This window comes from Gobius niger, assembly GCF_951799975.1.
Source record: "Gobius niger genome assembly, chromosome: 15".
NCBI lineage: Eukaryota > Metazoa > Chordata > Actinopteri > Gobiiformes > Gobiidae > Gobius > Gobius niger.
This window is the reverse complement of record NC_136866.1, coordinates 27,271,816-27,285,763: the sequence shown is the minus strand read 5'-3', so window position 1 is coordinate 27,285,763 and position 13,948 is coordinate 27,271,816. Positions and strand designations below refer to the sequence as shown.

At 40.6% G+C, this 13,948-nt stretch overlaps 1 protein-coding gene across 1 annotated transcript; it reads left to right on the top strand.

The window, feature by feature from the left end:
* LOC306975378 (phospholipase B1, membrane-associated) lies at window positions 1–13,048 on the top strand (the record flags this gene model as incomplete). The annotated part of the gene is made up of 16 exons (XM_079572889.1): window positions 1–58; window positions 1,989–2,053; window positions 4,926–5,016; window positions 5,170–5,228; window positions 5,287–5,354; window positions 6,236–6,279; window positions 6,974–7,094; window positions 7,167–7,218; window positions 8,330–8,410; window positions 8,638–8,703; window positions 9,910–10,001; window positions 10,077–10,158; window positions 10,789–10,890; window positions 11,225–11,320; window positions 11,421–11,492; window positions 12,935–13,048. 16 exons carry the CDS (start codon window positions 1–3, stop codon window positions 13,046–13,048), a joined length of 1,263 nt encoding a protein of 420 aa, XP_079429015.1.
* Window positions 13,049–13,948: the final 900 nt, after the last annotated feature.

Below are 13,948 nucleotides of genomic sequence, written 5' to 3'. Positions count from 1 at the left end.
ATGGAGCGTTTATGGTTCACCGTGGCGACGTGTGTGCTGGTGTCCCGCTCCACCCGAGGTAAGAGGGGCTGAAATACCCGGTCTGTCACTCAAACCGGGACTAAAACTACCTTTCTCTGGAACATAATCACATTCTTTAACAATAAGCTTCTGAAAAATACTAAAGTTATGGGTCAACTCATGCTTTGGCTGAAATTTCTTTGCTCGGAATTCTTCATCAATATTGGAATTCACTCTCATTCCTCTTTGATGGAATGTTAAGAGCTGAAATATTCACAGATATCTTCCTTTTGTGCCTCTGAAAGTAAAGTATTTGGGCAGTAATTGTTGCTACCAGCCCTTATGTTTAATTTGCCTCTGACTTGAGTCACAAATATCAACAAATCTGTCGATGGGTCAAAGCTTTTTTAGGCTGTAGTTAACCTCTTACCACCCGCCTAAACAAAATGCCTTCTGTCCTCTTTGGCTTTTATATAGGCCTGTGTAACACCTCATTTGAAAGCTAAGACCCACAAAACTGATCTTTTCCTCGCGTTGTTGCTGTGTTGCATCACCTTTTGTATGTTTTTTTTTTTTTACGTTTTTGTTGAATTTTTGTCACATTTTTGTTGAATTTTTGTCACTCTTTGGTTGAGTTTTTTGTAACTTTTTATTGATTTTTGAGTTTTTGTCACATTTTTGTTGCGTTTACATCCTTGTTTTCTTCTCACTTTTTGTGGCTGTTTTGGTGCTTTTTTCCCCAAGAAGCTTTTTGCTTAGGGTAAAGCCAAACTGGAGAAAATGGGATCCGTTCAGGTGGGAGTTAAGAGGTTAAGAAGAACATCTACAGCTTTTTTCAAATACATTAAGACTCATTTTGAGTGTGATGAGATTGTTTTTATTTCAGTTAAAGTGGACATACACTGCTAGGTTGTGTTATGACAGACCCAGAGTCGAATCTCACTTCATTCATGTTTGTTTTGAGTTAATCCTCGGGCAAAGGTGTTGAGTTGTTTCTTCTTCTACGGTGTCAGCGCTTCGTTCTGTTCTTCCCGGAACTAATTGCGTCATTGTTAAAGGGATGTTTTAGGATTTTTGACATAGGGCCTCGTTTCCTAGTTGTTGTTGATTTCTGGAGATATGCTGTGAAAATAGCAACAAAACTGAGACAAAAACAATGATGGAAATGTGACAAAAAAGTGAAAAGAAATAGACGAAAAAATGACAAAAATGTGACCAAAAAAGGACAAAAAATTGATAAAAAATTGACAAAAAAATGACAAAAATGTGACAAAATGTGACAAAAAAATGACAAAAATTTAACAAAAAATGACAAAGAAGTTACAAAAATGAGTTGAATACCCAACAAATTTTTTTACAAAAATATGACAAAAATTTGACTAAAAAAATTGACGCAAAAATGAAAAAATGTGGGGGGAAAAATGAACAAAAAATGTGACAAAAATGTGATTAAAAAATTGACGAAAAAATGACAAAAATATGACAAAAAATGACAAAAAAGTTACAAAAATGAGTTGACTATACCCAACAAAAAAATAATGGAAAAAAAATCTGATGACGTGAGGAAAAAGATCTTCTCGGTTCAGGCGGGAGTTAAGAGGTTAATGACCCAGTGGTTAGTGTGGCGTCTTTACTTGGCTCCAGGATCAATTGTTTTAGAGTTTCTTGGCAGGTTGTTGAGGCCAGCGTGATGGAAAGTGGCGGCACTATAACCACTTATACAGTCATCGGGTCACACAAAGTCAGTTACACACAAATATCAAATTTGTTTTTTCGCATAAAAAGTTCCATAATGCACCTTTAAGTTTATTTTTAAGCCCCTTATGCAGGATATGTCCACTTTAAGTGTAAAAAAAAGCTTACCAGTGTTTGAAGTGATTCTTTCAGCAGTGTTTTCTTTTTAGATCAGACATTGTGATCTTTGGAGAGAACGTTTGTGTCTTGTCCGCTGTAAGAATAGAGTTTTAATAATGTGAATGATTTTCCAGGCAGTGACTGGTGGTGGGAATATGAAGAAGGAATCCGCCATTACAGCAAAGAGGCGCTCAACCAGGTAAAGAAGAAGAAGAGCTTTATTTATATAGACACGCTCACAAAGCTCTTTACATGAGACAATTACTTACATACTCAGTGGTGGTATGATGGGGAGACTGTCACGACGGCGGCAAAGGTCCCTCTGACCACCATCATTCATCCTGGCCTATTGTACATGTTTTTAGTGGTAGGGGAAACTGGAGTACCTGGAGGAAACCTATGCAGACATGGGGAGAACACAGAAAGGCCCTGTCCAGGTGGGAATCGAACCCGGGATCTTCTAGCTGTGAAGCACGAGCACTAGCCACCATGCCACCCGTAAACCTATATTTGTATTTCCAAAAATAGGCTCTTATTCAGCTAAATATACTGCTTCAGTTTAGATTTACCCATGTTTTAACGTTCATCCATCAAACCCCAACTTTAAAGCAGTACTTCGTAACTCATGCCCCTAGAGGCCATAAGCGCCACTGCAGGTGTCGTAGCATGTTGCAATTTTTTAACTTAATTAATTGTCCGTGAGAGTAAATACTACGCTGACAGAAAATACATAAAGTGCATCCAATTACACAGTGGATTTTTTTTTTTTCACTCAAATTTGGCTGTAAATACTGTTTAAGTGGCGCTAGCCCGCAGTTAACTTTGCCCGTTAGCCTGTTAGCTTCTTCTTCGTGATTCTATTAGTGTGTATTGGTGACTCCGGTCCGGTGGCAGTCAAGTTGCAAACATGGTTTTGTGGCCAGAGACACCAGGGGGAGATGAAAGACCCTCCGATCATCCCATTAACACTTGTATTACCCCCAGAGGGACTACGGAAAGGATTTATTATGGTAAACAAGTTACTTAGTACTGCTTTAAACCGTGGCAGCTTTACTAGACATCCTTTCAGTGCTCAAATTCCCTACAGTACAAAGCCTTTCTTGAAAAACACCTGGTCATAGTTGTTTTTTAGTTGTAGCCACTCTTTCAAATTGTCACTTTTATCATTTCTGGCCCCAGAAGGGAAACTATCTATCTGCATTTGACCCATTCTTCCATGCCACTGAGGCGACCCATAAGGGGCAGTGGGCGACCGCTGTGCAGTGCCCTGGGACCCATGTGGAGCCAGGCTGATGGTCAGAATCACCTATTGAACATGTTTTTAGTGGTAACCTAGAGGCGGTAGAAGTTAGCGCTTGTGTAGCTTCACACATCCTTAACGTTTGGGCCTACATTGGTTCATTCTGGGTCCTTTATGTTTGAGCATAATGAGATAAGATAAGAGCCGCTCACACCACACGGAGCAGCAGGAATCCCAACTATGTGCAGAACAAGCACACCTGCCTCACAGCGACACAGAAGCACAAGCTCTGTTTTAAGGTGAGAGGCTGTGGGTGAACATGAGGAGATACATCTGAAGAAATCAATCTGAGACTATTACTGTAGGTCACAGACATACTGTAAATATGAGGGAAAATCTATTATTATTATTATTTTCTTTTATTTAACCAGCTACCTGCCATCCACCTTTACTCAAACAGATCTTACACACATTTTCAGAAACTATGAGGTCTTAGCTTTCAAATGCACTGCACTGGCTGAGAGGCTGTGGAATAAGCTTAACCCCTTAACTCCCACCTGAAAGAAGCACATTTTCTCCAGTTTGGCTTAGGTTATGTCACAAAAAATTGACAAAAAATGTACGAAAAAATGACAAAAAATGACAAATGTGACAAAAAAATTATTACAAAAATGTGACAAAATGTGATAAAAATTTGACCAAAAAAATGACAAAAATGTGTCAAAAAAATGACAAAATGTGACAAAAAATGACCAAAATTTGATAAAAAATTTACGAAAAAATGACAAAAATGTGACAAAAAATTACAAAAAAAGACAAAAATTTGACCAAAATAAAAACGAAAAAAGGACAAAAATGTGACAAAAAAATTACAAAAATGTGATTAAAATTTGACAAAAAAATGACAAAAAATTGACAAAAAAATTACAAAAATTTGACAAAAAAATGACAAAAAAATTACAAAAATGAGTTGAATATCCAACAAAAAAATGATGGAATAACAGGAAAAAGATTCTCTTGGTTCAGGCAGGAGTTAAGAGGTTAAAAAGTGCTGTGTGTGCAGGGCCAAAATGAAAAGTGCCTGTGGGTCACGGGTCAAACACGGCTATATCGAGCGTGAAACACGTATAACTGCAAATAATAAAAGTTCCTATCTTTTATTTTCGGTTAACATTTGCATTTGATTCTATCTGTGCAAATAACATGCTACATCGAAATTAATGTTAACTATGGCAAAAGTCTAGTTTTAGTAGAACAAAATCAACTATTGCAGCAATATAGTGCAAAATGTATCGGCAGCACCTACAGTGACTTTACCTCATTCATTTGGTAACTCAAAGAAAATGCGATATTAGATCATTTTGAAAGTGTCAGTTCAGCATAAATTCTTTTATAAATCCATTTTTAACTCGTGCCTTTGTTGATGTCAACGAGCTTTGCAATAAAAGTTGGAAAAATGGGAAAGTTGATGCTACAAATCTCTGTGATAAACACCAAGACAACAGTGTTTCCTTAACTTTGTGAAAGGAGTGAAACAGCGCCCCCAATTTGACGCTGGTGGCCAAAAAGTGTACTGCATTCATATTTACCATTGAGGATGAATGGGAGAGAGTTTGTATTAACCATAGGGCAAAAGTAGGTCACTCTCTGGCGGACCCCACTTTGGGCACCCCTGGTTTAGAAGATTTAGTGTCTGTAGCTGCGACGTATGTGGAGATGTTGGAAGTTACAAATTCCCGTATAATTCTATGGAGAAACGGTGGATCCGAGCGTTGTTTTGATGGAATCCGCTTTGTTCTCTGTGGCGTGACTTTATTTCCTTGTGTTCCAGGAGTTTCCGGAGAAAACTCGTCCCGTGAGCTTCAAACACGCGGCGTTCGAGTGTCCCGACATGACCCCCTCGCCTTCAGTGCCGAGCTCAGGTCAGGCCGCACACAAAGAGTCACACTTTCACAAATGTTTGCTCTGGATACAGAGTCAGATTCACCTAGACTGAACTGTTGTAATGCTCCTTTAAGAAAAACAATGGATTAGTTTGAGGAGCGTGTTCAGTCGCAGATGTTTTTTTTCTATAGTTGAGTTCGTGAAAGCCGCTGATATCAAGATCATCGCCGCCCTGGGAGACTCCCTCACGGTAAGACTTTAAACTTTAACTGAATCAAGAAGAGGAAGCTGATGTGTGTTTCTCTCAGACCGCCATCGGAGCCAACGCCTCAAACGTCCTGGGGATTCCTATAGAGTTCAGACACGTGTCCTGGAGGTACGTGAAGGGAAGGCGGGGCTTGTGTTAGAGCTGGAGCAAACACGCTTATCTGGAGCAGAATTCATACAAGGAAAAGGCTTTACAGATACATAACATTGCAAGAAGGCACTTTAAATCAACTACAGATTCACCGATTCAATGCAGTTTTCCTATATTAAAAAAAAATACAAATATCTGATACTGAACCGATACTTGTTTTGGCTTCCACTGTTGTAAAAACACAACTTGCTGTCGGCTGTTTTGAAGCTCAGAACACAGAGGTTTCAATTGTCACGGTGCGTTCCAGATGGACAGACAGCCCAATCCCGTCAGACCTTGGAAGCTAAGCAGGGAAGGGCCTGGTCGGTACTTGGATGGGAGACCGTTTGGGAACACCAAGAAGCCTAGCGTGAGTGAGTGGTTGGTGGTGGTCGGAGGGGCTGATGGCGCAGACTGGTTGCCTCGCTTTCGTCAGTCTACCCCAGGGCAGCTGTCGCTACAATAGTAGCTTACCACCACCAAGTATGGAGTGAATGAATAATAAGATAAGATAAGATAAGATAAACCTTTATTGATCTCACAAAGGAGAAATTCACTTGTTACAGTCGGCGTTCAAGAAGAAGAGTTAATAAAGTGCAGCTGATACAGAGATTATTGCTCATGTTACTTTACAGTCTTATTGTACAGTCTGACAGCAGTGGGGATGAAGGCTTTGCGGTAGCGCTCCGTCCTGCACTGAGGGTGTCTCAGTAATAATAATGCAATGTAAAGCGTCTTTGAGTGTCCAGAAAAGCGCTATATAAAACCGATGCATCATTATTATTTTTATCTTTCCACTTTCTGTGCTGCCCTGAGATCTGAAAACCCAAAGCTTAAAGCTGCTGTTTTTTCTCCCGCAGCATCGGTGGATACGGCTCATTTGAAGATGTGATAACTCTGGCAAGTAAGACGATTGAATTCAGCACGTTTTAGGCCCTATATGATATATGATATGATTCCCCTGTGCTGCGTTCTTATATGATTCCCCTGTGCTGTGTTCTTATATGATTCCCCTGTGCCATGTTCTTATATGATTCCCCTGTGCTGCGTTCTTATATGATTCCCCTGTGCCGTGTTCTTATATGATTCCCCTGTGCTGCGTTCTTATATGATTCCCCTGTGCTGTGTTCTTATATGATTCCCCTGTGCTGCGTTCTTATATGATTCCCCTGTGCCGTGTTCTTATATGATTCCCCTGTGCTGCGTTCTTATATGATTCCCCTGTGCTGTGTTCTTATATGATTCCCCTGTGCTGTGTTCTTATATGATTCCCCTGTGCTGCGTTCTTATATGATTCCCCTGTGCCATGTTCTTATATGATTCCCCTGTGCTGTGTTCTTATATGATTCCCCTGTGCTGTGTTCTTATATGATTCCCCTGTGCTGTGTTCTTATATGATTCCCCTGTGCTGTGTTCTTATATGATTCCCCTGTGCTGCGTTCTTATATGATTCCCCTGTGCTGCGTTCTTATATGATTCCCCTGTGCTGCGTTCTTATATGATTCCCCTGTGCTGCGTTCTTACATGATTCCCCTGTGCTTCGTTCTTATGATTCTCCTGTGCTGTGTTCTTATATGATTCCCCTGTGCCGCCGGCAGACCTCATTAAGCTGTTTAACCCGCACGTGCTCGGGGCGGCGCCGGGGAAGACGGTGCACGGGATGCAGGCGCACATCAGCGAGACCGGCTTCAACCTGGCAGTGACGGGACACAACACTTTGTACGAACGTTTCACTGTCAAACACGATGATCCCGTCATTACAGAGGCTGATGTGACTTTGACCTCTTTCAGTAACCTCCCGGGACAGACCAGGAACCTGATCGACACGCTCAGGGGCTACGAGGTACAGACTTTTATATAACATGACCTCTAAGCAGCACCAAAATAGCCACAAAAAATGAGAAGAAAACAAGGATGTAAACGCAACAAAAATGTGACAAAAATTCAACAAAAATGTGACAAAAATTCAACAAAAATGTGACAAAAATTCAACAAAAATGTGACATAAAATCAACAAAAAATGACAAAAATTCAACAAAAATGTGACCTAAATAAAAAAATAAAACATAAAAAAGGTGACACAACACAGCAACAATGCGAGGAAAAAGATCAGTTTTGTGGGTCTTAGCTTTCAAATGAGGTGTTTCACAGGCCTATATAATGGCCAAAGAGGACAGAAGGCATTTGGTCTCGGCGGGTGGTAAGAGGTTGAGAGCAATAAGATCTTTTTCTTTTAATACTTGTTCCATTAGCAGGTAATTTGACTTACCTTCTCAAATCATGGAAATTATATTTAAAAATAAATGTTACCAATTTTTAGATCACTTCTCATAGTCTACGCTCTTCTGACCGATGTCTTGTGATGTCCTACATATAATACGGTTATGAATACCAAGTGACCACCAGAGCTTCTGTCACTCAGAATCCTTGTGTTTCTGCAAGATGATTCTGTATGAACAGAGGCTCGGACGACGTGGAGCTTTGCGGCTTCCTGATTGGCCATCCAGAACCACCTCTGGCAGCCATTTGAGATGAAATAGAACCCCTCACTTCCTTGTTTAATAAATGCACCGTTTGCACCATATCTGGCTTTTCTCTGATTGGTTAAAGGGGGGGTATTATGCAAAATCGACTTTTTCAAGCTTTACATCATGTTATTACGTCACTCCCTCATTAAAAACATGCCTGAAGTGTTGCCTTGGCACATTCACGCATTTTTGAGTAATCTGTAAAAACTCTGTAAAAAGGCTCAGAGGTTCTTAAAGAGACAGAGGCCTATTTCAAGACATTCACTACAGCCATTTTGAGAGAGACATTTTATACAAGGCAGTTATTCTAATTTACTGCATTTACAGACCAACAGAAGGTTTGCTCATCATTGTAGTGTGATATAGACTGGTGCTATGTGATTGAAAAAAGCATAATACCCCCTCTTAATAATGCGATCTCTCCAGGGCCTGAACTTCGAGGAGGACTGGAAGCTGCTGACGATCCTGATGGGGATGAACGACATCTGCGACCACTGCAAAGACAAGGTCAAGTACTTCACAAACAATACATGTGTCCAGCCTGGAAGATATTTATGAAGAAAATTGTTCCTGTAGAAAGATTTTCACCTGAATTTCATTGTTACTATTCAATTCTTACATTTACAAATTATAAAGCATAACATATCAAAGCTGAGGCCCCCAAAATAAGGTTTTTAAGTTTATTTTTATATGACATGTCTTTAAAATCTCTTCTTTTCCCCTGATTTGTCCAGGCCCTGTTCTCTGTGGACAACTTCATCCACTACATGACGGTCTCTCTGGAGATGCTCATGAACGAGGTACGGCTCCCGGTCCTGTTCGATCTGGTATTTATATCATTTCTGTGGTTCCTGCATCAGTAGCATATTATAAAGTCAGGTTTAGTGGCCAAGAAATGTGTGTCCAACCCTAAAAAAGCAGAGATTTGACTGAATATGAGTTAGCATTTAGCTCAGAGGACACTTTTAGACGCTATCATCTTGATCTTTCATAATTTGATAATTTAATGGCTAATGCTAAGGGCTATAGGAATAATACATGTTTGAGTGACTTTAACCCCTTAACTCCCACCTGAACCGAGCACATTTTCTCCAGTTTGGCTTTACCCCAGTCCAAAAGCTTCTGGAAAAAAGATGTGAAACAAAACTGGAACTGGAACAATGATGGAAATGTATGGAGAAAAACATTGACAAAAAAAGTGATGAAAAATTGATGAAAAAGTGACAAAAATGTGACCAAAAAAAAAATGACAAAAATATGATAAAAATTTGACCAAAAAATGACAAAAATGTGACAAAAAATTGATTTAAAGAAATTGACAAAAAAATGACAAAAATGTGACAAAAAATGACAAAAAATGGAAAAAAATGACAAAAATGTGACAAAAATTGATTAAAAAAAATTGACGAAAAAATGAAAAAAAATTGCCAAAAAATGACCAAAAAATTACAAAAATACGACAAAAATATGATAAAAATTTGACAAAAAATGACAAAAATCTGATTAAAATGTGACAAAATGTGACAAAATATTGAAAAAAAAAATAGACGAAAAAATGACAAAAATGTGACAAACATATGATCAAAATGTGACAAAAAATGACCAAAATATGATAAAAATGTTGCAAAAAAATGACAAAAAATTGCCAAAAAATGACAAATAAATGAAAAAAATGCGACAAAAATATGATAAAAATTTGACAAAAAATGACAAAAGTGTGACAAAAATTGACAAAAAATTTACCAAAAATGACAAAAATGTGACAAAATGTGACAAAAAAATACAAAAAATTGACAAAAAATGACAAAAATGCGACAAAAATGTGATAAAAAATGGACGAAAAAATAACCAAAAAAATGACAAAAAAGTTACAAAAATTAGTTGAATCCCCAACAAAAAAATGATGGAAAAAAATCTGATGACGTGAAGAAAAAGATCCTCTCGGTTCAGGCGGGAGTTAAGAGGTTAACCGATATTTAAGCCCTGTCATTTGCTGTTTCCTGCAGGTTCCTCGCCTGATCGTGAACGTGGTGCAGATCCTGCCCATGAAGAGCCTGAGGGAGGTTCACAAGCCGACGCCGGGCTGCCTGCTCCAGAGGTCACAGAGAACCACAGGACGAGCTGGTTTCTCTGCTGTATCGTGTTGAGTCTAACTTTGTGCGGTTGTTTTCAGGTCGTTCTGCTCGTGTCTGATCGAGCCGGTGTCGGGCTCAGCGCAGCTGAAGGAGCTGATGGAGGTCAACCTGGAGTTTCAGGTGAGACACTGTGACGTCTGTGCAGGGTCTGACAGTTTCTGAAAGGACATGCTCTCTGACTGCAGTAAAAGCTGCCAGAGCTGCTTCTAAGAAGTGAGGGGCAATATTCACATTTGCATAGAGGTGAGATGAACTCTAAATGGCTTTTTTGGAAGATCGGCAAATGTACAATATTGGTCAAGACATAACAACAGAACTCAGGAGAACCAAGAGGCGACTGCGTTATCCCTCTGAGAAAAAGCCTTTTCTGTCTGAGCTGCTCTTGAATGGAACCTCACAACACAACAATTAGAAATATGGATACATATAATTCATTTCAAATACAATTAACCTCTTACCACCCGCCAAAACCAAATCCATTCTCTCCTCTATGCCATTGTCGTCACTTTTTATTTCCCTTATATGTTTTTGTCACTTTTTTATTACTTTTTTGCCGAGATTTTTTGTCATTATTTTGCATTGGTTTCCCGTGGCACTGTACAAGGCCATCTTTCCCTTAAAACCTATTTTGTAAAAGCTGAGAGTTACTTTGTTTTATTACTGTATGTCAGTCATTTCTTCTGCTGAAAGTAGGACTGGGACCTTTTTCGCAAACTTTTGACATTCCTAATCTTGTTTTCTTTTGTGCAGAAGAGGCTCGAGGACTTGCTGTACACGGACCGTTTCTTCAGACAGGACTTCGCTGTCGTCCTGCAGCCGTTTCTGAAGCACGCCGACCCTCCTCGCCTCGCGGTAATTACAAGATGAAGTAAAAGTCGGAGCAGGGGCCGATACAAGTCAACAGGGGAGACACAGTTTTGGAAAGACATGTTCAATGTTTTTCCAAGATCATTTATTTGGAAGTGATTGGTTTCACCTGACCAACATCAAGCACATCGTTTTGAATATCGTCTCCCCTTTTGGATGCCTTTAGGAGACATGTGGCCTTAGTTCATGTGTGTTGAGAGAGAAGACGCTGGACTTTGTGGCGGTTTTTGTTTCATGTGGATAGGTCCTCCTTTACAGAGATATTAACCATCAACTAAGTCAACAGAATAAATGGCTCCAGTGTGTATCTGTGTCGCAGAACGGGAAGATCGACATGTCCTTCTTCACCCACGACTGTTTCCACTTCACCATAAAGGGGCACGAGGAGCTGGCCAAAGGGCTGTGGAACAACATGGTGAGGAAATACTAAATTCCTAGTTATTGCTCGACTATTTTTACAATATTAGTTTGTTAAATACAAAAATGATGTCTTCTGTCCTCTGTTCGCCTCCCAGTTTCAGCCCGAAGGTGAAAAAACGGTGGTGAACAGTTTCTCTGACCCCATCGGCCTCGTCTGTCCCCCCGCGGTGAGTCCCACAGGGAACGCCTCACGCACAGGGAAACAGGGAAAGGAATGGGCACTTAGGCAAGGCAAGGCAAGTTTATTTGTAGAGCACAATTCATACACAAGGCAATTCAAAGTGCTTCACAGTTGCATAAATATAAGAAAACAAATACAATCAATAAAAACATCAACATAGAATGAATCAATTACAGTAAGAGGCAAGAGTGTAGATAAAATACTTTCAGTTATATGCATTTTTAGGTCTCGTTTTGACTCGCTCTGTCTTGAGCACTATTTCGATCTGTCTTGAGCACTATTTCGATCTGTCTTGACACTATTTGTAAGTCTTGTTTTGACTCGCTGTCTTGAGCACTATTTCGCTCTGTCTTGAGCACTATTTCGCTCTGTCTTGACACTATTTGTAAGTCTTGTTTTGACTCGCTCTGTCTTGAGCACTATTTCGCTCTGTCTTGACACTATTTCGCTCTGTCTTGACACTATTTCGCTCTGTCTTGACACTATTTGTAAGTCTTGTTTTGACTCGCTCTGTCTTGAGCACTATTTCGCTCTGTCTTGAGCACTATTTCGCTCTGTCTTGAGCACTATTTCGCTCTGTCTTGACACTATTTCGCTCTGTCTTGACACTATTTCGCTCTGTCTTGACACTATTTGTAAGTCTTGTTTTGACTCGCTCTGTCTTGAGCACTATTTCGCTCTGTCTTGAGCACTATTTCGCTCTGTCTTGAGCACTATTTCACTCTGTCTGGACACTATTTTTAAGTCTTGTTTGGACTCGCTCTGTCTTGAGCACTATTTCACTCTGTCTTGACACTATTTGTAAGTCTTGTTTTGACTCGCTCTGTCTTGAGCACTATTTCGCTCTGTCTTGACACTATTTGTAAGTCTTGTTTTGACTCGCTCTGTCTTGAGCACTATTTCGCTCTGTCTTGACACTATTTCGCTCTGTCTTGACACTATTTCGCTCTGTCTTGACACTATTTGTAAGTCTTGTTTTGACTCGCTCTGTCTTGAGCACTATTTCGCTCTGTCTTGAGCACTATTTCGCTCTGTCTTGAGCACTATTTCGCTCTGTCTTGACACTATTTCGCTCTGTCTTGACACTATTTCGCTCTGTCTTGACACTATTTGTAAGTCTTGTTTTGACTCGCTCTGTCTTGAGCACTATTTCGCTCTGTCTTGAGCACTATTTCGCTCTGTCTTGAGCACTATTTCACTCTGTCTGGACACTATTTTTAAGTCTTGTTTGGACTCGCTCTGTCTTGAGCACTATTTCACTCTGTCTTGACACTATTTTTAAGTCTTGTTTGGACTCACTCTGTCTTGAGCACACTTAGACCCCCGCCGGTCGCCGGAGAGGCCGGACTGTGAAAGGGAGGGACAGTGCATTAGTATTAGAGATTGTTGTTGTTTTACCATGAATTAATCTGTGGTTCCCCGCCGCAGGAGCACCCGTACATCTACACCCGCCCCATCGCCGCCAGGTCCAGCTGCAGTTCCCCCCAGTGCACGCTTTTCATTGTTCTGTTTCTCTCTGCAATAAAACAATGTCTAAACTAACACACAGTGGCTTGAATTTGTAGCATTTGAGTTACAGCAAACAAAGGTCCTCGAGGCGTCGCCTGTTCTCCCGCCTCTGATCCAAGAAGCTTCGTCTGTAATTTAATAATCTGTGGATGTGAAGCAAAACGTTCAACACTTCAAGAGAACAGAAGAGTGCTTAAGGCTGATCTCACCGGAGAGACCTGTGGAGACAGACGTGACTGGCATTCTCCGCAACGTCTCCTCACATCGACTGAGCGCATACAAAGAACCTTTCTGGGTCTGGAGACGAGTTGGAGACTCGAGTCGCCGCTGGTCACGGACATAAGACGAGTCTCCAGAGGGCTGTTTCATAAAACTCGCTCAGTAAAGCTCGGCTGTGGCCAAGGTTCCTTTTATAGGACAGGCTTTTTGATGACACATAATGTCATTAACACAACTTTGTATTTCACAGCTGAGAGACAAAGACAGTGTTGGTGTATATTTAGAATATATTGCATAAAGTAAGCCTCTCCCGGAACCGCCACTTTAAAATGGTGGAGGGGTTTGAGCACCCGAATGATCCTGGAGCTCTGTTTTCGGGGGCTTCGTGCCCATGTAGGGTCTCCCATGACAAACAGGTCCGAGGTGACGGGTCAGACAAAGAGCGGTTCAGAAGCTCCTTATGAGAGACCAACAGGCCCGTTTAGAACCATGAGGCCGTCCTTCTGTGGACCCACCACCTGCAGGAGGAGCCGTAAGGAGCTGGTGCAATGTGATTTGGGCAGCTCCAACAGCTGCCCCCCACGACCCGGAAACGGACAAGTGGAAGAAAATGGATGGATGGATAAAGTAATTGATTTTGTGATAAAGACTGGTCTGGACTATATTTCCATAGTAACTGAGCCAGACTCAGAGTAAGCCAGCTTTATGAAACAG